This window comes from Taudactylus pleione, unplaced genomic scaffold (assembly GCF_031769625.1).
Source record: "Taudactylus pleione unplaced genomic scaffold, aTauple2 ptg000408l, whole genome shotgun sequence".
Lineage (NCBI taxonomy): Eukaryota > Metazoa > Chordata > Amphibia > Anura > Myobatrachidae > Taudactylus > Taudactylus pleione.
This window is the reverse complement of record NW_028284810.1, coordinates 6,845,987-6,872,480: the sequence shown is the minus strand read 5'-3', so window position 1 is coordinate 6,872,480 and position 26,494 is coordinate 6,845,987. Positions and strand designations below refer to the sequence as shown.

The window sequence follows — 26,494 nt, the reverse complement described above, 5'->3', positions numbered from 1 at the left end:
GAGCAGGTCTACACCAGGCCACAGAGAAATACATCTGTACAGGGGATCCGGCCACATGGTCCACAGTTACCATGTCGACATTGATAATGTTGACTCCCCAATGTCGACATGGTTCCACATGTCAACAGGCACCATGTCCCCATCCTTAGAAACAGTAAACCTCTGAAAGGTTGCAATGTGAAATGTCGTCATTGTAAGAAATCCGACGGTTAGTCGCTGCCAGGGGGGGGGTTAGGATTTGGCTGCGGGGGAAGGTCAGGTTCGGGAGAAGAGTGCCCTGCCGGAATTGAGCCTCACGTGACCACTGGAACCTAGGAGATGACCCTGGAGCCACCACTGCAAGGACTAGGTCAGACACCAAAAGATCACCAGGGACGGTTTGTCGACAGTCTATCATGTTGACAGGTCATCCGTGAAGACATGATGAATGCCACCATTTTCACTGCCCACATGGGGCATGTCGACATTATCACATTAACTTTATGCAAGTCGACATGATAACTATCGACCAAGCATACCAGACACCTGTATAGAGGAAGCAGCCCAGGGAGTCTCCACCTAACACCCGAACTGTCAGACTGCATTTTACTTGCTACAAGGTGCCTTCTTCTACACAGACAGTCACCCACCAACATGACCCCTTCCACCAGCTAAACAATGTTGAATGGATTTATTGATAACAAGGGTGTATTAACACAACAGGTGGCAGCAATCATTACTTAAGAGGAAAGTCCAGGAGCAGAGTGTTTTGTACCTGTTGGAATGGTTCATGTTAGAGGGCATGTGCACCACTACAGCTATGTACATTGGAAGAAGACTGCCCAGGAGAGAGCAAAGTGTGCCAAATCACATGCTCTCTCCAAGGTTACTGGGGTTTAGGAGGAACATATATTTCTAGCTTAATGTGCAAGGCATTATGTAGAAAAGAAAAAAAAACTCTAGAGGTTCTGCTTGACAGTCACAGAGAAATACAGCTTAAAACACATAAAACTAGGTCACAATGCAAGCTTGGCAATATATGCTGATGGAGATGGCTGATCAAGCATCTCAAGTTTCTAAATCATGTTACACAGAAGTTTAAAACCCCACTTGGGTGGGTTGCATCTGATTTGCGAGTGGGCCCATTTGTAACAGCACACACCAAACTTATCAGCTCATTTACTTTTCTTGGTTTTCTGTTTTTATAGTCACGAGTGATGCCTAAAAAGAAACAAATTCCTGATAAAGGGGACGGTGTACTGTGCAAAAGAGGAAACATTGATGCATGGCGGTGTGCCACTATGATTAGATCACTAGATGGCATTGTTCAATAATTGGAAGATACTTTCAATGCAACAGATTTATGAACATAATAGATCCAAAAATATGTAAAAAAGCAGGAACAATCATGAGATTACATACATATATATATATATATATATACACATATTTATAATATATATATACACACACACACATATATATGAAACAATTCAAAGTCAGACCCAAACAGGACTCAAAATAGGCTACAAAATATACACTATATGGACAAAAGTATTCGGACGCCTGACCATTACACCAACAGGTACTGTAATGACATTATATTAAAATACATATACTTTCATATGGAGTTTGTCCCCCTTTTGCAGCTATAACAGCTTCCAATCTTGGGGCTTTCCACAAGAATTTTGAAGTGTTCTGTGGGAATTCATACCCATTCATTCTGTAGAGCATTTATGAGGTCAGGCACTGATGTTGGAGGAGAAGGCCTGGCTCGCAGTTCCAGTTCATCCCAAAGGTGCTTGATGGGGTTGAGGTCAGGGCTCTGTGCGGGCCAGTCAAGTTATTCCACACTGAACTCATCAAACCATGTCTTTATAGTCCTTGCTTTGTGCACTGAGGCACAGTAATGTTGGAATAGAAAAGGGCCTTCCACAAACTGTTGCCAAAATTTGGAAGCATAGCATTGTCAAAAATGTCTTGGTATGCTGAAGCATTGAAATTGCCCTTCACTGGAGATAAAGGGCCTAGCCAAAACCCTGAATAACAGCCCCATACCATTATCCATCCTCCATTAAAACTTCACAGTTGGCATAATGCAGCCAGGCAGGTAACGCTCTCCCAGCATCCGCCAAACCCAGCTCCCGCCACACAGTTTTGTGCTTACATTAATGCCAGTGGAAGCTTGGAACTCTTCAAGCTATGGAATCAGCGTTGGTGACTTTAAGCACCATGCGCCTTAGCAACTTACAGTTGACCGTGGAATATCCAGCAGGGATGAAATGTCACGAACAATCTTATTGCAAAGGTGGCATCCTATCACAGTACCACGCATCCTATCACAGTACCACGCATCTTATCACAGTACCACGCTTGAAGTCACTGAACGCTTCAGAACAGCCCATTTTGTATCACAAATTATTGCAAATGAAGACTGCATGGATAGGTGTTTTATTTTATACACCTGTGGCAACAAGTCTGATTGAAACACCTCAATTCAATAATTAACAGGTGTTGCCAAATACTTTTGCCCATATAGTGTATTTTATTTTCAGTGGTACCTCGATACTGATAAATTGGCGTATTATGGGTATTTCTCTATGAAGTACAAATATAAATAAGTGGATCTGATCATGAAAGGTGGCTACAAGACTGCAGCACACACAACCCTATTTTCCTTTCCTGAAAGATGCCCTGAAACAATGATTTTTTTCGACCCCCAATATATTCTACATCACTGTAAACTAGGGATGTGCAGGCTCGGATAGGTTCGAGTTTGCACGTGGAGTTCGGATTTTTCCCTCCAAAAAAACGGAACTCAGAACGAGGCAAAACGTCATCTTACATGGACGAACATCATCATTCCTGGACAAAAGACCAGGAATGATGATGTTCGTCCATGTAAGATGACGTTTTGCCTCGTTCTGAGTTCCGTTTTTTTGGAGGGAAAAATCCGAACTCCACGTGCAAACTCGAACCTATCCGAGCCTGCACATCCCTACTGTAAACCCACGGTCGCCAATCCGTCACTCGCGAGCTACCGGTGGCTCGCGCTGCAATCCGGGTAGCTCGTCTTACGGCGACAGGGGCATCGCGGTGGTAGCTCGCCTTACAGCGATGGTGGCAGCGAAGCGGTAGCTCGCCTTGCGGCACTGAGCTCACACCGTGCAAGCTGCGCATAGAACTTCGTACATGGCCGGTGGCTGTGCATGACAGTCACTGCCAGCAGGCTCGCGCATTTATAGCAGTGCTGACAAACTTAAGATCAGCGTTGACAGTTTGTTTTCGATCAGCGCTGTCTCTGTGTTTTAGAGCATCGCTGACCGGGCCATCCACTGTCACACCTGCAGCCATAATACATCCAACGGCACCCTGCTCCCCACTGACAGCTCTCAATAGGTACAGATTGGGCACGTTGAAAAGGGGATGTGGGACCAGACCATCCACTGTCCCACCTGCATAATAAATCCTGCTCCCCGCTGACCACTCTCCACGAGCATCACAGTAGAGATCGGGCACCTTAACGGGGTTGTGGGACCTTTCCATCCACTGTGTTCTGCCTGCAAATATAATCCAGCAGCACCCTGATCCCCGCTTGACCACTCTCCATGAGATTCACAACCGAGCACATCAAAATGGTATGTGAGATTCCATCTAACAAAATGTTTTTCAGTTTGACTATAGTACATCAGTGACTCTGTATTATACATATATTTTGCACCTGACTTTGTATGGGACATCTCCCACCGAAAGCATCGGTACTGTTCTTTCAGTTGTATGGTGTTGTTCAGTAAAATGAGTGGGAACAAAAAGCAAAAGATTTATTATCATCCTGAATGGGAAAATGATTATATTTTTCACAGAATTTAAAGGTAAATGTGTTTGCTTATTGTGTAGTATAAGTGTTTCAGTGGGGAAAAAAGTGTAATGTCGAAAAAGACACATCAAAACCAACCATCCCAAAATTGACCAGGAATTCCCCATAAGGAGTATTTTAAGAAAAGAAAAAGAGAGACAATGAAAAAAATCAACTAACTGGGCAGCAATCAGCTTTCACTAACATTAGGAACAAAAACACATCTGCCACTCTTGCTTCTTTTCGAGTGGCCCAAATAATTGCTAAGCACAAAAAATCATTTGACGTTGGAGAAATTATTAATGAAGCTTTCTTGGAAGCAGCAGATGCGTTATTGAAAAATGTAAAAATAAATGGGAAATAATTTCTGCCATAAAGAATACACCTCTCCCAGCCAATAGTGCTATGAGGCGAGTTGAGGTTATGTCAGATGACTTTGTCAGTCAACTAAAATATGATCTGAACAAGTGCTGCTATTTTTCTCTCCTGCTGGATTAGTCCATTGACTAAACTGACATATCACAGTTGGCTGTATTTGTAAGGATGGTATTTCATAAATTTAGCGTTAAAGAAGAACTTTTGAAAATTATTCCATTGAAAGAACGTACAAGAGGCTAAGACATTTTTGCAGAGCTCACAAAGTATATTTCTTCAGCAAAAATCCCTCTTCACAAACTCGTTTGTATTATTACAGATGGAGCTCCAGCATTTACAGGTGTTAATGGACTTATAGCACTGTGTAACAAGGATCCCAGCTTTCCGAAGTTTATAAAATATCACTGCATTATACGCGAACAGTCACTGTGTGCAAAGTTTATAAAATATCACTGCATTATTCACCAACAGTCACCTTGTGCGAAGTTTCTAACATATCACTGCATTATTCACCAACAGTCACCTTGTGCGAAGTTTCTAACATATCACTGCATTATTCACCAACAATCACTGTGTGCAAAGTTTCTACCATATCACTGCATTATTCACCAACAGTCACTGTGTGCAAAGTTTCTACCATATCACTGCATTATTCACCAACAGTCACTGTGTGCAAAGTTTCTACCATATCACTGCATTATTCACCAACAGTCACTGTGTGCGAAGTTTCTTACATATCACTGCATTATTCACCAACAGTCACTGGGGCCTATTCATTAAACCTAAAAATTATCTGGAGATAATTAGCTTTAGAACTCTCATGGAGTTCTAGCTAATTATAGGTGGAATTCATCATTCCACCTCTCCATAAGTATCTATTCCGAAAAGCTGTCATTTTTGCGATGACGAAATAGATACTTTTCCCTGCCTACACTAACTTATCGCATCTGGAAACAGTGCTGCGCATGCGCTGTTACATCTGTAAAACCAGCGCATGCGCAGCACTGCCTACAGATGCGTTAAGTTTGTGTAACCCCACCCCCGACCCCCCCCACTCACCTCCCCCCCCCCGACTTACCTGTCCGCGCAGCAGCCTCCGGCTCTGTCCTGCTGGTCTGTCATGTGGTTTCCCAGCAGACCACATGACAGAATAGAAAAAGAAAAAAAAAAACTTTTTTTTTTGTGTCTAAACTTTCTTGTGCTCTGCTGGGGAGCACACATGTCCGACCAGCCTCCGGAGCCTGAGGACGGAGCAGAGCGCCGGAGGGACTCGTTGGGGACCTGCACACGCGGATACAGGTAAGTTTCACCTGCTATTCGCCACCTCACAGTGGCGAATAGTAACGCAGGGGAACTTAGCAAGGAGATATCTGTGATACCTCCTGTGCTAAGTGGCTACATGAATACCAAAATAACGTTATTTAAGGAAAATGTCCTTAAAAACGTTATTTTAGTGTTGATGAATACACCCCACTGTGTGCAAAGTTTCAACAAGTAAACGGATGCTTGTTATTAAAATTGTCAAGCTAATTAGAGCCCATGCTCTCTAAAGACTGCTATTTAAAGCTCTTGCTGAAAAACTGGATTGCCAGTACGGGGTTCTTTTGTTACATTCAGAAGTGCGTTGGCTAAGCAAGGGCAAAGTCCTTCGCCGTTTCAGAGAAGTCTTGCTTGCCATAATACTATTTTTGCAAGAATGTGGTGAAAACTTCCCTCAACTTGAAAATCCTGAGTGGAAACAGAACTTTGCATTTTTAGTCGCCATAAGTGAGAGACTGAACTGAATCTTCAACCGCAGGGTAAAGACAAGGATATTAGCCAGAGGATATCAGACATTCAGGTATTTTGCCACAAACTTAATTTTTGGGAGAGGAATCTCTATAAAGGCGATGTCAAACATTTCCCTTGTTTGAGGGAAGAAATCGAAAAAGAGGAAAATCCAAGTCCTTTATGTGAAAATCATATTGAAATAATTTCCCACCTAAAAGCAGAGTTGAAGTGGCGTTTCACTGATTTAAAAAAAAATTGAGCCCCTTGTTCAGTTTCTTTCATTCCCTTTTATGGAAGTTGACATTGAGCATATCTCCAGTTTTATTGGACAACTCTTTCAGGAAGATATATCATCAAGAGAAATGGAGATTGTAACACTGTAAAGTGACCTTAAAGTGAAAAGTATTGCCTCTGGATCCACAATTTCAAACAGCATTTGGCCTAAATATCACATTCTGCTTTGAGTGGCACTTTGGGTTAAATGTTATTTCTGCTGGTCTTCATTTTCCACATTGAAGATAGTGAAGAGCAAATACAGGAACAGGATGACTAATGAACATGTTGACAATTGTGTTAAGATGGGAGTTTCAGGTTACCAGACAAATTTTAAAACAATCTTGGAAATTTGGCGTGCCAGACATCTCATTAAAATTTGTCTGTTCTTTATTTATAAATTGCAACTATGGGGCCTATTTACTAAGCTTTGGATGGAAATTAAGTAAAGTGAAGTGAATGGAGATAAAGTCCCAGCCAACCAGCTCCCAACTGCCATGTCACAGGCTGTGTTTGAAAAATTGCAGTTAGCAGCTGATTGGTTGGCACTTTTTCTGTTCACTTTACCTCCATCCAAAGCTTAGTAAATAGACCACTTTATCACTGTAATAATACATTGTTGTTTTTCAATAAAAAATGTGGTTTTAGCTTTCAAAAATAAAATGTGGCTCTTCAAGACGTCTCATTTTTCTCAAGTAGCTCCCACCCCAATCAAGGCTGGAGACCACTGCTGTAAAACTATTAGATATAAAAATATGATAGATACAAAAATGTAAGTCTATAAACGCTAGAAAGCTGCACTACTTCATTTGTACATCTAGGTAACATTCTATAGATTCATAAACCAAAATGCGAGGGGCCTCTGTTTCACATATAACGGTTTAAATGGAGGTTGGTAGTGTGACACAAGATCTTGTAAAAATAATCCAACAAATGGTATTCTTGCTGTCTATACTGACATAGGACACACCACCAAAATATGATAAAAGCAACTAAACAGAATCAATAAAAGGAAGAAAATTACGATTTATGGCTGCGGCCACTACTTGTTTTACATTCACACCAAGCTAGGATATAGGAATCAGCCACTGGAGCCAGAGGACGGACCAGAGCGCCTGAGGACCTCACCAGCTGGAAGCAGGTAAGTGTCACCTGCTATTCGCCACCTCACAGTGGCGGATAGTAACTCCATCAAATTCCGAAGATACATAATTTTCGGAATTTGATGAATACCATAATTTCCACATCACCATACTAATGTATGGGGAGTGTGGAAATTAATGCAGGGGGACTTAGCAAGGAGATATCAGTGATATCTCCTGTGTTAAGTCTCTTCATGAATACTAAAATAACGGTAATTAAGGAAAATGTCCTTAAAAACTTTATTTTAGTGTTGATGAATAGGCCCCAGAGAATCTTAATTGAATTAATTATGAATGGATTAAAAGTGAAACCTGGAAAACCCGAAGTTAAAATGTGCTCACCCACCTGACTTCGCATACATTAATGTATTAATAGGATTTTATAAAATTAAACCTTTTTGAAATTAGAGTGAAAACATCTCCATTTAATGAGTGCAGGGTTTGCTGGGAGGAGTGGGGAAATAAAAGATATAAAGCAAGTGAAGAAAACACACTGCAACATCGGATTAGCAGCATGCCTGACAACTAGAGCTTTCAATGAAAATTTTAAGACATGAATAAAAAGGAAGACAAAAAATAAGCAATGATCTGTAGCAGTACCAGGCAAAGTCAGGAGATTTCTAACAGAGGTTATGAAAATAATAAGGACGGAGAGACACCATAGTTTGGCAGTGTGAGAAGAAATCATAAAACCCAGCAATATTGGGCTGAGGTATAGCCCGAATACATATGCAGTATTGCAGAATGACATGTCTCCCAGTGACAATAGGACATTCACTTTCATTCCATAGAAAAGTAGATCACGGCGTCCCCCTGTATTTTCTAGATGAACTCCTGAGTGAAGAGGAGGGCATTACAGAATATATTAAACGCAGTGATTCTCTATGGAGACTTATAGATGGCCACCCACAATGAAGTTTTAGGCGTACGTGTCTCATCTCAATTTTGTGCCCGCTTTACACTGAAATATATGTATAATATAAATGTCCAAAGCAGAACGTGCAGCATGCAGCAACTCATAGGACTGTGTCACTAGGTTACAAATAGGGGAAACAATGGATGTCATTATAGGTAGGCAGAGGCGAATTAAAGGGTCAGGCCGCCTCTAGGCACAATATTGTTGCCCCTCCCCACATCATGTCACTGCTGGCTTTCCCCTTTTTTATGTCGGGTCAGTTCCCTTGCCCAAGGCTGCCCCAACCTCAAGTTTGTCACCTGCCGGCAGCAAAATAAATAAATAAGTCATAATGACACAAAAAAAAGGAATCACCCGGCCTCGGGTCAGTGGAGCTACCAGGGCTCTGATGCAGGTAGGCTGCTGCGCTGCCCCCAGCAAGTGGCACCCATAGGCACATGCCTAGTAAGAAATCCACCACTGTAAGTAGGGGATGTGGACAAATAAGAGGAAAAAAAAATACACAAGTAAAAGTAAATCATGGAGGAGGGAGTAAAAGAAGGATTAGAGGACCAGGAAAACAAGGTATAGGGAAAAGGTAGGAAAACTGGGAACTACAAATGGTCTACACACATATGATGATCCCTAGATCAGCAAAATGGCACCTGTATGCTGAGTATAGTAAGGGAGTGTCCACATAGATGAGACAGAGTTAGACCTAGATACAGATTAGATTAGGGTTAGACCTAGATACAGGGTTCACATAGATGAGACATAGTTGTATTCTCTAGCGGGTGCTCTATCCCTAGTGTAAAGGAAGCATTGATAATGAGAATGATCGGCATCTGATTAGCTGAATGCACCTGGACCCCTCTTCACTGTATGGAAATCATTAGTGTGGCTGCTATGTGAAGTCGTAGCCATTAACTCGTAATACTTAACTATTATTTGTATGCAGGCCATTTTAATTTTAAATGGGAAGACTACAGCTGTATTTAATTTAATTGGTGCTTTTATTTTGGCTTTGTGTCTGTATTTAATTGCATTTTACATTATAAATGCAATGTTCACATTCCATATCCCTAGGCTTCTCTCACATATTACTGTTGCTGTAAGCTGAATGCAGCTTGAGGTGCATCAGATTAAACACTCACATGTAATTGTGGCCTTTTTTGGATGCATTTTATGTCCAAAACGGGAGGTAGTTTCAAACCGGCTTTCGGGATGCCGGCGCTCAGAATGCACTGTGCCAGAATGCCGACACCTGTCAGAATCCCGGCCCCGACTTCCAACGGTAAGTAGTGGGGTAAAGGGAAGGGTTAGGGGTTAGGCACTAAGGGGAGGGTTAGGTTTAGGCTGGGGGGGTGTTAGGTTTAGGCTGCGGGGAGGGAGGGTTAGGATACTTACCGACAGGTATAGGTATCCTAACCCCGTCGGGTTGCCGACGTCAGTATTCTGATGCCGGGATCCGGAGTGCCGGCATCCCATACTCAACCCAGTCAGAAATATAAGCAAAAAAATCCTAATCCTTCCTAAAAGCTCTACATGGGCCCATATATGTTTAATAGAGCACCAAAACTCACATCTCTCTAGTGCTAGTCTAGAATATACCTATTTTTGCATAAATGGGTTTGAAGGGGGAATATTTTACAGCCCAGGCCCCAAGCTACAGGTCTAATTGTCATTATCACTCCATTATGCACACAAATATACAGGCAACATCGTAATAAATACTGTACATTCATGACATCCACCCCAATTCTAAAGCACCCAGTCTATACATAGAAAATGCACAACAAAGACATCAAAAGTTGTGGCATTTTTTATGAAATTTAAATATTTTTACTTTAGGTCTATTTATGCGTTTTCTTATTCAATTTATTTATTTATTTAATTTATGAGAGAAAGACACACAGATGTATAGTGTTAGAGGATGCTGTCCATCTGTGAGAAGCACGTGCAGGATCGGAGACTAGAACCACACCTAGGTCCACAGTGGTCAGTGTAACCTCCAGCAGGAAGGAATGATGCAGAGATTCTGTAGATATTGTATGGAAGTGGATAGATCCCCTTCAGTACTGTACCCTAACGTCATCAGTTACTGTCCAACATCATTCCCTACTATCCACGTCATAGAGGGGGAATATAAACCCAAAGCGTGGTGAGAGAAGTGTGCCTGCGAGGGCACAAGTTTCTTCTTTTGGTGGCATTTATGGGCATGGAACCGCACTTCCGCCCTCACTTCACGTCACTTCCAGGTACAAATATTGAAGGGGATCTCTACCTTCCCATATGTTTAGTGTGAAAGATACTATTGCTCTGCAACTCTTTTACATGTCAGATGAGATGAATAATAGAAAATGAAATGACTGCAGACTTACATATACACTGTAATTCCTATGCAACTAACAGACCTTACACAACTGCATTCATATCTGTCACTCAGAGAGAGGGGAAAACTTACATCACCAGAAATATCAGTCTGTGATCCAGCGTCCAGCGTCTGTCTGGACAGAGACAAATGGGAGTTTGTGAGACTGGCTGTTAAGTCTGGCTCTGATCTTCCTCTGCTTTGTTCTAGATGAAATAGTTCCTTCAGCTTAACAAGACTCTGATAAAACAAAGCAGAAGTTACAATTTAAAAAAAAAACATAAGCCAAGACACACACCACTACAGAAACAGAGGAAAACAAATACAGCTGAACATTTTCCCACCACCTCACCTCAAATCTCCTGTGCCACACCGCATTTCCCTCACTCAGGGCAGTATCGAGGGTATATGACCTGTGCCACTGCACAGAGCACAAGGCTGAAAGGGGCAGCATGGTAGCTTTCCTGCCTCCCTGTTCTACCTGCCTTAGTCACCCCGCAGAAACAAAGCCACAGGTTGCCCCCGGACGCACCCCTCCTATTTCTCTGCTGTTCCACTGGCGCTAACTGTGAGACATCATGACGTCACGTGTTCTGAGGGTTTGGGGGTGCCAGACCAGTTGCTGAACTCCCCTCAGTTACCTATGCCCGCTGCCTTGGTGTATCACTTGACTCTGCTATGTGGTTTATTCATCCCATCCAGTCTCTCTCCCAGTCCTGTCACTCCACCTTATATACATTGGCAGTTAATGCTCTTTTCTTACCCAAGAGGCAATCAAAACTCTTATCCATTCTAACATTATCTCCTGCTAAGGCTACTGCAAGTTCCTCCTAACTGGCATTCCCTTAACCCATCTTTCACAGCTTCAATTGATCTTAAGTGCTGTAATATCTGCTGAGGTCCAACCATTTCCAACTGCAAATGCAGAACCCATATGTCTGTGAGGGCTGATATGCATTCCAGAGCTTGGCCCTGATAGCTAACGCCATCTGCAGATTGTGTTAGCCAATCCGTGTCCCCTCTCTAACTCATGTGATGTCTGACATCCGACTATGTGCAGTAAGCCCACAGACGCAGAACCAGGAAGCAGAGTCATCGCGTAATGGCATTAGCTCATTACCTGTCTTGCGATCTCACTCTGGGGGACTGCAGGATGTCCCAAAGCGCATGTAGCGGTAAAGTGATCATGGATGCGATCACGTTATACTTCTTGACCGTCAGGACAAGCTCTTATCGGAGCCCTTGTCCCTAGCGATTAAAATTGGTACATCTCTGTAAAAAATGAATATTTATTGCCATGATATGCGGCGATATGGATTCTTACTATTATGGGACAGACCACATATTTTAGCAACTACGCCCTTATCAGTGATGTTCTAACTCAGTGCAACTGTACATAGCAACACGCTTCTACGTAGATTTTCATTTACTAACATGAGTTGGAAACAACCTGTGATAACTGAAAGACTTATTTAAATCACTATGATCAGTGCTGCTCTGTGGCTTTATACTGAATTCAGCTGCGCCATTTGCAATCATGACATGCAATATGTGACATTTGTGGGGGACTGAATAGATTTAACGGTCGATATTTGCAAGGACTTGAGCACGCACCATCTTATGGAAATCTATAATAAAGATAATAGCAGACTGAGGCTTTCAGCCCAAGACACTGGAACCGAAGCACAAAAGGAGCTTGGAAAAAAAAAAACAGAGTTTCTACGCAGAGAAGAGCAAACGGACAATGGGTGGAATACAGGTAAGTGACTTGCGAGCCGTTGTTTTTGCAAAGGTGCTCTGGTAAGAAATAGTTTTAAAATATGATTTGGAGGTGAAGACATTTTATTTTGTATGAAATAAATACTATTTGTTAGAATTCACAAAAACATTGACAAATTGTTCCGCTGGTCCCTAGATATATGCAGAGCCTGCCAATTTATATTAGCGATCGGTAAGCTAAAAGGATGATGGAGACGCCAATAGGCATTCATGTGCGCAGTTGAAAAACCAGCCCTGATCCTACAGGAGGATATACTCCCTCTGACAGATTATAGGAACATTATGAAATATTTGTAGTCTCTTTGGCTTCTCGATTTAGAAAACCATTTGATCCCAGTGATTATCTGTGCTCCCAATACTTATAGTGACTGCAAATATCCTTTTCATATACAAAACAATTTCAAAGATATGGAGTCAAAGGATGTATTGTAATCACTTGATTTTAATCTATGATTCATTCGATCATTGCTGATTTACAGTAACAGATTTGGGTAGATGCTTGTGTACAGCTCTTGGTAAAAACAAAGCAGCTCACAAACCTGCATCAGGTCCTGCTTCTCCTTCTCCCCGGTGCTGATCGCCTTCCTTATGCTCTTCATCTCGGAAAGGATGTCCTTTGCCTCGCGGAGCTCATAACCGCTCTGGCCTCCAGACATTTTTTGGTCAATGCTGGGGAAAGATGAGAAAGGCAAGAACACACATTGTCAGAAATAATCTGAGACAGACATAAGCATGCAAACATTTTAAGACAATGATATGATATGATGAGGAATAGTTAAGAGCTTTAATATCATTTGTTCAGCCTTTGGTACAACATCAGGTCCGGATTAAGGAACTAATGGGCCTGGAGCTCAAAATGTTCAAGGGCCTATACTGAGAAAGGAAGGAGCTGTGACCATTGCTGTGTGGGTGTGACCAGTGCTGTGCGGGTGTGACTAGTGCTGTGTGGGTGGTGCTATAGCCAAGTGGGCGTGTACATCCCTACACTAACAGCCACACTGTTTCCCTAAATATATAAAAATATTACTTATGATTTATATAGCCGACTGTGTGGCCAGCTGGTCATCATCATACTGTCATGATGGTGGGGCCTATTTTTATGTGGAGGCCTGGAGCTGTAGCCATTGTTAATCTGGCTCTGTACAACATAAATGTGAAGAAAGAGGGGCTGATTCGTAATCGGACTCATCGCCTGAGCGCGCATCCTGATTTTGTACAGAGTGGCGGCACACGGTAGCAGAAATGTGAGTGGTGTTCCTGGACGGTGACTGGAAGGTACTATGGGGGTGGCTAAACAGACGCAGGGAGATGTTACGTATTATGGGATGGTCGCATGCGTGACACGGAAAGCGGTTGCTACAAAGACACCGAACTGCTCACATAGGAGGCCATACTCAGACAGAGAACCTGCACCTGCTACAGGGCTGGTGGAAGTTTCCATGGTACCTCTATAGATGCACCAAGCAGTATTGCGGAATCTACAGAATGGGCGGCTCACTCCATTCACATTCAGACGCACGGATCTGCACCAGGGAAGAACTTTATAGCGGCATTTGCATAATGACACAGACGCAACTGTGGCAAAAGATACAACCACTACCGCATCTGCGTCAGAATCAGCCCCAGAAAGTGAAAAACATATCAGTAAGACATTATAACCATTTGTAACACAAGTCTCATATACGAGACAACACTGGGCAGCATTACAAACTAATAAACCCCTAATTATCACTCTTACAACTGAAACATAAAAAAGAAAAAGTATAGATAATATACTAACTATCAATTAACATACCTGACTTGTCTGTAGCTCACCGAATAATGTACCACATTGGTCAATCTTACCCATATACCTTTGCAGTATTGACAGCTGGTTCTTAAAAGAAGCCCAACAAAACTGACTTACAGCAAAATGTAAATGAGCCCCAAAGCAGTTAGTAAGATCTACTTGTTGATGAAAACACACTGAAACTTTTCAGAAAATGCCTGTAGCCATAGGGATCATTGTGCCTTATACCCAACGCAGGGAAATTATACTAATGATCCCATTTGAATGCATATTATCTGTTTTTTTGTTTTGTTTTGCAACAGCTTCATAATGGTAAGTTACAATCAGGGAGATTGCTACTATTTCAGGGAGTTTCCCTGACAATCAGGGAGAGTTGGCAAGTATGATATACAGTATTAAAAAAGGTGAAATAGTCTAACATGATCATGGCATGGTTGTAGACTTTCTTCAAGCTTACATGTTCTTCTATGTCTCTGTACGAGGAATGTTTGAGTGTGTGTGCCCGAGTTTCTTCAACAACTGTCCATTGTTCCCCTGTGGTATGTTGTTGACGGTTTCTCACACATGCTTTGGATTCCTATCAAAATTGCTTGCAAGCAAGCTGATTTAAAACAATACTGCGTTGTTGTATTAATAAAATAACAGAGCAATTGGCTAACCTTTAATCTGGCACAGTGGCATGAGGTGTGATTACTTTAAGTACAGAATGAGAAGAATGAAAGAAAGTAAAAAAAAAGCTGTTTTTAATATAGTTTGGATTTTGTAGAAACCAACATATATTTTATCTCCCGGTTCACTGGCCTACAATTGCCGCACAAAATCCCCTCCTTCCTGCGCAATAACATACATAGATCCTACCGATGTGTTACTTTATTACAGCTCGACAATTAGACTATTACTACAAAAAGAAAAAAAAAAAATCCATTTTAAATTAAAAAAAGAAGTTGCTGCGTTGACTCGCAATGCTCCGTGACCCGTCTCAAGGCAATTGTCTCTTTAAGCTAGCATCAAAGGCAGGACACGGAAGATGTTGATATATTTAGCTTGCTATAAAATGTAGATATAATGAGCCTAAATCCAATACTCCAAATCTAGGCCATAGAAACTGTACTGCCAACTTCTGTGAACTCTTCAGGGAAAATATTAAAAATAGTTAAAAATCCAAGTATCAGACTTTTATTAACATGTCTACTAGTAGAGCAAACGGTGAATTAAAACAGAAAAATAATGTAGTCCGGTATAGTATACTGTATAGCTAGTAGAATTACATATATATATATATATATATATATATATATATATATATATATATATATATATATATATAATATATATATCCAGTCACTCACCTAAAAAAAAAAATCTTTAAAGTCCAAGTGTCAGAGTCCAGTATGGTTAGTAAGGAATGAAAATACGGAACTCGGGATTAGATGCAATAAACCAATATGTTTATTGTGCATGTAGCAGTGTGAATTTTTTCAAGCTCATGGTTGAGTTTGAAAAAGAATCACATTGATGAATATATATATATATATATATATATATACATACACATACACATATATTATATATACACATACACAGTGGGGCAAAAAAGTATTTGGACAGCCACCGATTGTGCAAGTTGTTGCACTTTAAAAGATGAGAGAGGTCTGTAATTTCCATCATAGGTACACTTTAACTGTGAGAGACAGAGTCAGAACAAAAATGCCTACTCTCCCGGAAGTCGCGGGAGGCTCCCGATTTTTTCGGGTAACCCCCAGCACCCCCGGTAGAGTAGGCACTTCTCCCACATTACAGCTCACTTCCTAGTGAAGTGGGCAGAATGGGGAGAATTTTCACAGAGATTGAGGGTCTCCGGTAAGAGAGCGGGGCTTAGTGATGCAATTCTACAATAAATGCATCAATTGACCCCATCCGGTAATTTAATATGCGTTATTCACAGCAATTTGAGGCAAGAGGCGGGGCTTAATGGCGTGAACCATCAGGCCCTGACGCCCATCTGCTTCTCCTCCCCGGGCTTCTCCTGGGAGAAAAAAATTAAAAGTAGGCAAGTAGGATTTACAATGAATATGTATTGTCCAAAACATTTTAGGTGACCATATATGATAACCCAGGTACTGAACCCAACCACCAAGTAACCACGAACATCCGGATGTCACAGGGCACCATACGCAAAGATCAGACAATGACTGCATACATAGTACGAAGCAGTTATTTTCCAAAAAGCCCCAACACACACCAAATGGTACTCCATCAGATGCTGATCAGGATCCCCAGTCTCTTCAGAGCTGAACATGCTGCAATGTTTTGGCCATTTAGGACTAAAGTGGACAATTTAATTTTTTTTTTTTAAAGATAATCTGTTAATTTAAGATTTTTTTTTGCGCATAGCAATGCAAAAAGGAGGAATACAAAAAGATGAGGTGGGAATAAGGAATAGGTGTGGGGAGGGGCACATAACCAAGACAGTTCATTATTGATACCGTTTTCATGGTACCTATTATATGTTCTTACTAAGACAGAAACTGTACACTCCAAATGGAATTAGGTTTAGGAGAGTATATATACGGTTAAAGGCCAAAGGACAGACGGGTAGAAGCGTTCCACCCAGGGTGACCATACAGAGATAAAGTTGTCAGCTTCACTGCTGACTATGGGCCTGATTCAGACCCACTCGCGAGCGGCTGTACGCTCGCAAGTGGGTCGATGGTCTGCACTGAGCATGCGCACGACGGAGGGAGCTCCGTCGTGCGCATGCGCCAGACACGACGAGCGAAGGACTTTCCTTCGCTCGTTGTGTTCGATCAAAGGGGGCGTGCTGTCAATGTTGATTGACAGCACGCCCCCTTTGGTGGGCGTGCCGGGGGCGTGCCTCCCTGACGGGGGCGTTCCCACGGGAACGCCTCCCGTCAGAAGCCGGCCCACTGACATCACTAGTGATGTCAGTGGGAGTGATTTTGGCTCTGATAGAGCCAAAATCACTCCGGAGCTTGCGGTTGAAAACCTCAACCGCAGGCTCCGGCTCGCAATTTCGATGGTCGCGATGGTCACGACCATCGCGGCCATCAAAATGCACGCTCGTATAGCCTGTGGGTGGTGACCCACAGCTATACGAGCGTCCAGGAGGACGCTCCATGAAAAAGGAGCCCGGCCCTCATGCAGAGCGTGCGCTCTGTTCAGAGCGTACGGCTCTGAATGAGGGCCTATACTAGGATGTGTTCCATAGTATAAGTGAACCAAATGGCTTCTGTAATAAAGGAAAGGAAGGACAGGGCCACAGTTCTCCGACAAAAAGTGATCCAACATTTTGCTACATTCAATATATGCCATATCAATTTCTGAGTGTGTTTAAGACCAGTGTTTCCCAACCACGGTTCTCAAGGCACACAATCAGTCCAGGTTTTGGTAATATCCATGCTTGAGCATTGATGGTTAAATCAAAATAACTGAGGTACTAATTAAGACACCTGTGCTCAGGTATGGCTATCCTTAAAACCTGGACTGCTAGAGTGCCTTGAAGACCGTGGTAGGGAACCTCTGGTTTAGAGACTTCAGCGACAGGTCTCGGTAGCAGGGAATATGATTATATGCTAGGCGGGACTTGAACATTAATGGTAAGAGATGTCAAATAATTAATCTCTTTCCACATGGGAGATATTTTCGGACAGTGCCAGAATATATGGGACAGAGAGCCTTCCAACAAAGCGAAGAGGAGGAAGGGCATTCTCCAATTTCCTGTCCCTTCAGGGAGACTTTGTGCCATGTTCCAAGGTTGGCCACCGAAATCACAACTGAGCATGTGAAGGGGCCATCTTGTCTGTACTGTGTAGAGTTACATGGTGGGAGACAGCAGTCTCCAACTTAGCTCATGTGAGAGACCTGGTTAATACCTGCATTTAAAGCTGTTACAGCATCCCTGCAATGCTACTCATTTGCAGCATACATTAACTGGCTCGGTAGCTGTATGGAACCCCACTCCGCTCAATTACCAGTGTGCATGTAACAGGTAGTACAGTTGTACCTGGTAATCTATCAAACTAACACCACTAGTTAAGTAACTGGGCTGTTTATAGTTTGAGCATCCACTGGTGTGTGGATACATAACTCTGCAATATCAACACCTGCACACACATTTCCAACAATTTTATGGAGACGCTGCAGGAAAAGGTACTAGCAGATATACAGTTTTAGGGAGCTTCCCTGAAACTGACTATAGTATAGACGCTGCAGACACGAGATTGACTCCAATATGCTTCCAAGTGTCTGAGTCCAGGGTCTCCAACATATTGCGCTTCTAATCCAGTTCCTGTTTTTCTTTGGATGGGGGTTTGTGGGAGAGTAAGAGGTGATGCAGTGGACAAATCAACCAAGAAAATTGCAGCATGTATGGGTTACTTTTGGGAAGATAAAAACAAAAAGTGAAAGGTAAAAATGACTAAAAGGGTCAAGAGAACACTATGACCTGAGTCAGACAGGCACTACTAAGTGACACATTTTTCCAGCAGGCTTTTTTATAGCTCAAGATCTTTGAAGCACTTGTGTGATAGGAAAAAAAATTCTCACTGAACCTAAGGTAGAATCTGGCATATTTACATGTTCATGAGGCACCACTGAGGAAATTACATTTTGAGAAGATCTAAAAACAGACAACAAATATGATACAATCATATACACACACTAAAGATAGGGCTCCCATAAGTTATCCATACCATACCAATCTGGAGCTAAGTGAGGAGCTGTAGTGTCCTACAGGAAGGCAGATACAGAGGGTTACTAGGAACATGGAAGAGGTCTGTCCAGTGGGACTCCAAAATGGTGTAAGCCCCCCAAGAGCATTTTGCCCCCATCACAGCTGTTTCTTACCTAACAGGTAGGATGTAGGGACAGCATCATCTGCTCTTCAGACTGCAAGTGTGGCATTTGGCTTTGTTTGCACACAATATTAGTATCTTGAACCCACACCAACAGGTAATCCATGCCCAATTGTTTACAGCAGCAAGCACAAGGCAGTGAGGGAGTGGTCCCCTATGACAGAGTATTTCTCCAAGAATGAAATCTAGGTTGGTAACTGTGTTCTAAATCTCAAGGTTCCATGTTTCAGAAACAATGGGATCCCTTATAGGATATATTAATCTTTACAAAGTCGCTCTAACAGGACAAAATACAACGTGCTCATGCATTGATGCATTGTCCAGAGTAATTTAAAACCAGACTGTGGGTGTATTTTTTACCGTCACATAAACATGCTTATTGGATGGTGGCTCTGTCGCTACCAATTTCAAGCTATTTAAGTTGGTTTTCTTGAAGTTCAAAAGGCGATTCTTGGCGAGACCAATGTAAATTTAAGCAGTTAGAAGCGGAACGATCTATGCAGACAGATGATATCCATTTGTTTTATTCCCATCTCTTTTTATAAATAGCATTTATTAACTGACTGTACATCTACACTATCAAAGGTTTAGTTTTATAAAAGATTGCAGCGCCTTTTGTTCGCATTATAAAATTTTTGTGTCTTCATAAAAACCGAACAAAAAGATGAATCCCCGTGACATCTACCCTTCAAAGGGTTTATGTCAAACTAAATGAAAGAAGCAAATCATTATGAGTTAAATAAATAACCATAATGTTCTTATGTCATAACGTCAGGAGATATGTGGAGGGTTAGACTTTAATTGTAGTAGAACTAATTTGTTTTATTATCTGTTCACATCACTTTCTTGCCTTTACTCAGCAGACAGCCCCAATTTTTGTTATTGCATAAGAAGTGTCAAGTTGGTAGCAGACGGTTGGCACGACAAGGACGGACAAGTGCTAGAATCTCATGGAATCTGATGGAAGAGACTTTGTTTTTCTACATGTCCTAAATATAAAGGTTACGCTGAGTGAGAAAGAGGACGGGGGGCACTGTGTTGTGCCAAGATGCAGACGAAGGTGGTGACAGAACAAAGACGTGCTGAAACTCACCGCTGCAGTGTCTGGAAACCCTGCTCCTTGTACAGTAGTTCCTGCTTCATGTGTGACAGCTCCCTCTTTAGTTTCTTAACCTGGTGAATGAAGAAATGAACACGCCTGAGTGTTGGTCAGTTTGCAAGTTTGACTAGTAAAGTTGAGCGCATCAGCAGGTCAGGCAGGGTTATTCCTACTGTGAGGCGACAGGAGAACCTTGTCTCATTCTTCACAGTTGTAGGGATAGCAGGGACTAGTTTTGCATTGGCATCACAGCCCACCTACATATGATTGCAAGGGAATACAACATGCAGCACAGGTGTCTGCAATATCCCAGAGGTCAAGACTACTGATAAAGCAAATAAGTAAGTTTCTGGGGGGCCTATTCATCATAACTAAAACTTCTCTGGAGGTAATTAGGTTTAGAACTTGTATGGAGTTCTACATAATTACCGGAGGAATTCATCATTCCTCCTCTCCATAACTATCTATTTAGAAAAACTGTCATTTTTGCGATGACAGCTTTCCAGGAAATACAGTGCATCCGGAAAGTATTCACAGCGTTTCACTTTTTCCACATTTTGTTATGTCACAGCCTTATTCCAAAACGGAATACATTTTTGTCCTTAAAATTCTACACACAATTCCCCATAATGACATTGTGTAAAAAGTTTTTTGGCGATTTGTGCAAGCTTAATAAAAAAAAAAAAACCTAAGAAATCACATGTATATAAGTATTCACAACCTTTGCTCAGTACTTTGTTGATGCACCTTTGGCAGCAATTACAGCCTCAAGTCTTTTGGAATATGATGCCACAAGCTTGGCACACCTATCTTTGGCCAGTTTTGCCCATTCCTCTTTGCAGCACCTCTCAAGCTCCATCAGGTTGGATGGGAAGCGTCGGTGCACAGTCATTTTCAGATCTCTCCAGAGATGTTCAATCGGATTCAAGTCTGGGCTCTGGCTGGGCCACTCAAGGACAATCACAGAGTTGTCCTGAAGCCACTCCTTTGATATCTTGGCTGTGTGCTTAGGGTCATTGTCCTGCTAAAAAATGAACTGTCGCCCCAGTCTGAGGTCAAGAGCGCTCTGGAACAGGTTTTCATCCAGGATGTCTCTGTACATTGCTGCATTCATCTTTCCCTCTATCTTGACTAGTCTACCAGTTCCTGCCGCTGAAAAACATCCCCACAGCATGATGCGGCCACCATCATGCTTCACTGTAGGGATGGTATTGGCCTGGTGATGAGCGGTGCCTGGTTTGCTCCAAAAATAACGCCTGGCATTGATACCAAAGAGTTCAATCTTTGTCTCATCAGACCAGAGAGTCATTCAAGTGCATTTTGGCAAACTCCAGGTGGGCTGCCATGTGCTTTTTACTAAGCAGTGGCTTCCGTCTGGCCACTCTAATATGCAGGCCTGATTGGTGGATTGCTGCAGAGATGGTTGTCCTTCTGGAAGGTTCTCCTCTCTCCACAGAGGAATACTGTCGCTCTGACAGAGTGACTATCGGGTTCTTGGTCACCACCCTGACTTCTCCCCCGATCGCTCAGTTTAGACGGCCGGCCAACTCTAGGAAGAGTCCTGGTGGTTCCGAACTGCTTCTATTTACGGATGATGGAGGCCACTGTGCTCATTGGGACCTTCAAAGCAGCAGATATTTTTCTGTACCCTTCCCCAGATTTGTGCCTCGATGCAATCCTGTCTCGGAGGTCTACAGACAATTCCTTGGACTTCATGCTTGGTTTGTGCTCTGACATGCACTGTCAAGTGTTGGACCTTATATAGACAGGTGTATGCCTTTCAAAATCATGTCCAATGAACTGCATTTACCACAGGTGGACTCCAATTAAGCTGTAGGAACATCTCAAGGATGATCAGTGGAAACAGGATGCACCCCGAGATCAATTTTGAGCTTCATGGCAAAGGCCATGAATACTTATGTACATGTGATTTCTTAGTATTTTTTTTAAATGAAGTTTGCAAAAATCTCAAAAAAAAACTTTTTACACGTTGTGATTATGGGGTATTATGTGTAGAATTTTGATGACAAAAATTAATTTATTCCATTTTGGAATAAGGCTGTAACATAACAAAATGTGGAAAAAGTGAAGCGTTGTGAATACTTACCGGATGCACTGTAGATAGTTTTCCCTCTCTACCCTACCTTACAGCAGCTGGAATCAGTGCTGCGCATGCGCTGTTACAGCTGTAAAACCAGCGCATTAGCAGCACTGCATACAGATGCGGTAATTCTGTGTGCCCCCAACACCCCCTCCGCTCACCTCCCCCCCCCATCCCAGACAGTCTCTGTTCTGACATGTGTTCTCCAGGCAGAACACAGTAAAGTTTAGAAAGAAAAAAAAACAACTTTTGTTTTTTCTCTAAACTTTATGGTGTTCTGCCTGGAGAACACGTGTCAGTACAGCAGACGGAGCCAGAGGAGAATTCAGGGAGCACCGGGGGGAGCCGGTGGAGGACATGCCCACGCTGACACAGGTAAGTGTCACCTACTATACGCCATTTCACAGTGATAGTAACTCAATCAAATTCCAAAAATACATAATTTTCGGAATTTGATGAATAGCATAATTTTCATATCCCCATACTAATGTATGGAGAGTGTGGAAATTAACGCAGGCGGACTTTAACACAGGAGATATCAGTGATATCTCCTGTGTTAATTACTGTTATTTTAGTATTCATGAACACACTTAAGGATAATGGGGGTCATTCAGACCCACTCGCAAGCGTCAGTACGCTCGCAAGTGGGTCGATGTTCCCCACTGCGCATGCGCACGACAGAGGGAGCTCCGTCGTGCGCATGCGCGAGACCCGGGCTGTCGCTCCGGGTCTCGCACCAAAGTAAGTACAGGTTGAGTCTCCCATATCCAAATATTCCGAAATACGTAATACTCCGAAATACGGAATATTTTTAGCATGACTGAGAAAGTGAAACCTTTACTTTCTGATGGTTCAATGTACACAAACTTTGTTTAAAGCACAAATTATTAATAATATTGTATAAAATAACCATCAGGCTGTGTGTATAAGGTGTATATGAAACATAAATGAATTTCATGTATGTACACAAACTTTTTTTGATGCACAAAATTATTGAAAATATATTATACAATTACCTTCGGGCTGTGTGTATAAGGTGTATATAACACACAAATGCATTCTGTGTTTAGATTTGGGTCCCATTCCCAAGATATTTCATAATTTTATGTAAATATTCCAAAATACGGAATATTCCGATATCCAAAATACCCCTGGTCCCAAGCATTATGGATATGGGAGACTCAACCTGTACTTTAACTTGGATAAGCTGTTGCCATATAGCGGTTGACTCCAAATTCTTGGTCCTGACGTAGGTGCGGGATACTTCCGCACGGAAACGCGTTGAGCCTTCATACGGACCCCCACATACCAGAGCACTTGGAGGACACTTATTCAATTTTCCGGACCAGGAATTTGGAGTCAACCGCTATATGGCAACAGCTTATGCAAGTTAAAGTACTTACTTTGTATGCAAGGACTTCCTGCTACAGTACCCACTTGGTAATGTACTCCTCTTACTGGGACTTTCACCAGCTATTCACTTGATACTGGACTCAGTGACTCATTATAGTGTTGTGGGGCCAATCCTTATTGCAATATTGCACATTTTAGCTTATATATTCATGTTTTTATACGTTCCTATTAAATTGTGTTCATTTTGACCAAGCCATGTGTATATGATAGACATTTATTTAAAATATCTCTCTATCCATTAGCGCTGTTACTTTGTTTCAGTTATATACTATCTTTGAGTTTAACACTCTCCTCCTACAGCTGCTATTTAACGAGCGCCACTCCCTCATTTGTTTCCAAATTTTGGGGTGTGGATTGAAGGATAGATAGTATCTAGATAGACAGCCAATAGATAGACACCAGAAGGTAGATAGACAATAGGTCAACAGAGTCAAAAGGTCTACATGGTCAAAAGGTCAACAAAAAACAAAGGTTGACCCCTTTTTGTTTTTGTAATTTTAACCCTAAACCTCTCCTTAGTGCCTAACCCTAAGCCTCCCACTTGTGCCTAACCCTAAGCCTCCCATTAGTGCCTAACCCTAATCGTCCCTTTCCGCAGCCTAATCATAGCCCTCCGCCAAGCGCCTAACCTTAACCTGAAAAATCAGGTAAAACCATGTTTTAAACTTTTTTGTGTTTACCATTTGAATGCTGACTTTTTGACCATGTTGACCATTAAACCCTGTCGACCTATGCACTGTCTACCTTCTGGTGTCTATCTATTGACTGACTTTCTAGTTACTGTCTATCTACCATCCGGATACCAAATTGTGTGACTGAAGTAACCCACAGAAAACTTACCCTGACTTTTGTGGTGGAGATTTCAGCTTTAAGGATATCGGGATCATACTTTGTACTTGAAGATGAGCCTGAAAATACTAAACAAAATACCAAAGAAAGATGAATAAAATATTCCACACATGTTTTGCAGGCTTACAACATAAAAACATAATATTGTGCACCCATAAACAATGACATACTTTTGTGCACCCATAAACAATTGCATATGTTGCGTTGAAGCACAACACAAGGCCCTGAGTCTTAATTTTATTAAATATGTTTTGGTTTTTAAATATAAAGACTAGTTCCAAACAAAGGGCCTGATTCATTACGGATCGCTATTGCAACCTCAGCTCCGTAATCACATGCAGGTCTGCTGAGAAAATATGCTAATGAATGCAATCACGAAGCCGTCGCAGACCAACATAAAGACGCCTATCTCACATCGGTAATACCTTGCAATCCAGTGAAAACATCGGTACCATCAAGTAACATTGGAGCCTCACGCACAATACAGCAGGACAGACCTTATTCGGAAATTGATAACCTTTCTGCACGCAGTGAGCACTCAAGCTGCGTATGCCGTCGCAGTGGCTAATTTATGCACGCCCATGTAATGCCTGCCTTTCTCCAACCACCCCCCTTCGCCAGCGCCAAATGTTCATTGCCTGCCACTCACTCTGCGATTGCTCTCCGTGGTCTCCATGGTCGCAGTGCGCTCACAATGATACCTTCGCGCACTGCGATGCATGCGCAGTATGCAACAATCGCCCATCTGCGTACACTTTAGCAGTTGCGATCCATGCTGAATCAGGCCCAAAACCCATAATTTCCATAAGCGGAAATTCAAATAATATTACTACTTATGTGGGGTCCAATTTTCCACCAGATCAGGGGGTTTTAAGAAATTAGGAAACGTGTGTCCCTTCAACCCCCCGTCAATATGACAATGGCAGTTGCGCAGAAGATAGCAGGTGCAAAATCTGCTATTTTTTATGCAGCTACCTGCAGCATATTTGCGAAGAGAGCACCATAAATATAGTAGATGGATCAGGGTGGGTGACTCGGGACCCTCCTGACTCACAGCACATCTGGAACCCATTATAGATACAACACTGCAATGGTGAGAATAAGATGCCATGCCTTTCTCACCTGGGTGTAGGCAGTTTACATTATTAGACACTAGTTTTTCATATATTACTGCATGGAGCATATCTTCCAAATGACTGATGCCAGGTGAACTTGCTTTAGAGATAGGGGCAGATACGTGATTCTTGCCTCAAGTAAAACATACATAACCCCTATTTTTCCAGCCAGCACCTTAAATACTTACGGCTAGTACGTGAACTAGATTTTTCTTTATAGGCATCGTTGAGTCTCACATATTCATCCAGGGCAAGCGCCAACCTCTGTTCTTTCACATGGTAAAGCTCTTTCTGAGTGCTTAGGGCATCCTGTGCCACCATAAGATAGTCTTTCAGCATACACTCCTGCTCTTTCCTCCATAACTTACGTGGATCTTCTATCTGTGTGGTTTCTAGAGAAATAAAGTTTGCAAATGTAAACAGATCACATAAACTACAGCAAAATACTTTTCCATTGAAGTGACCAGTAAAAGGGAAACACCTGAGCAATTCTTATATGCAAATCTCTTGGGCACAGTATCTTTGTTGTATTCTGCACAGCATTCTCTATATAACATGCATTGCTTTTGAGAATGGCACCTTTAAAAGTAATTTCTCTCTACCAATAACTTGCTAGCAGGGGCGTATCTTCCTATTGGCCAGGATGGCACTTGCCAGAGGCGCCGGCTGGTGGGGGGGCGCCGCCCGGCAGTGCCACCGGTGGCCAGTTCTGTCTGCAAGACCGTAGCTAGGGGTGGGCACCATCGCCACCCTACGGCCGGAACCTACCGTTTTCACCTCCCGCTGCTGCAAACTATATTGCTGAGCGCATGCT

General features: G+C 42.3%; 1 protein-coding gene across 1 annotated transcript in view; it reads right to left on the bottom strand.

Moving 5' to 3' along the window:
* The window catches only part of WWC2 (WW and C2 domain containing 2), a 243,054-nt gene that overhangs the window by 72,844 nt on the left and 143,716 nt on the right, over positions 1-26,494 (bottom strand). The window contains exons 3-7 of the mRNA XM_088446944.1: positions 25,869-26,072; positions 24,557-24,633; positions 20,197-20,276; positions 12,980-13,109; positions 10,755-10,901 (exon numbers count right to left, since the gene is read on the bottom strand). Of these exons, the coding sequence (XP_088303070.1) occupies positions 10,755-10,901; positions 12,980-13,109; positions 20,197-20,276; positions 24,557-24,633; positions 25,869-26,072 (638 nt within the window). The remainder of the gene's footprint in view (positions 1-10,754; positions 10,902-12,979; positions 13,110-20,196; positions 20,277-24,556; positions 24,634-25,868; positions 26,073-26,494) is intronic.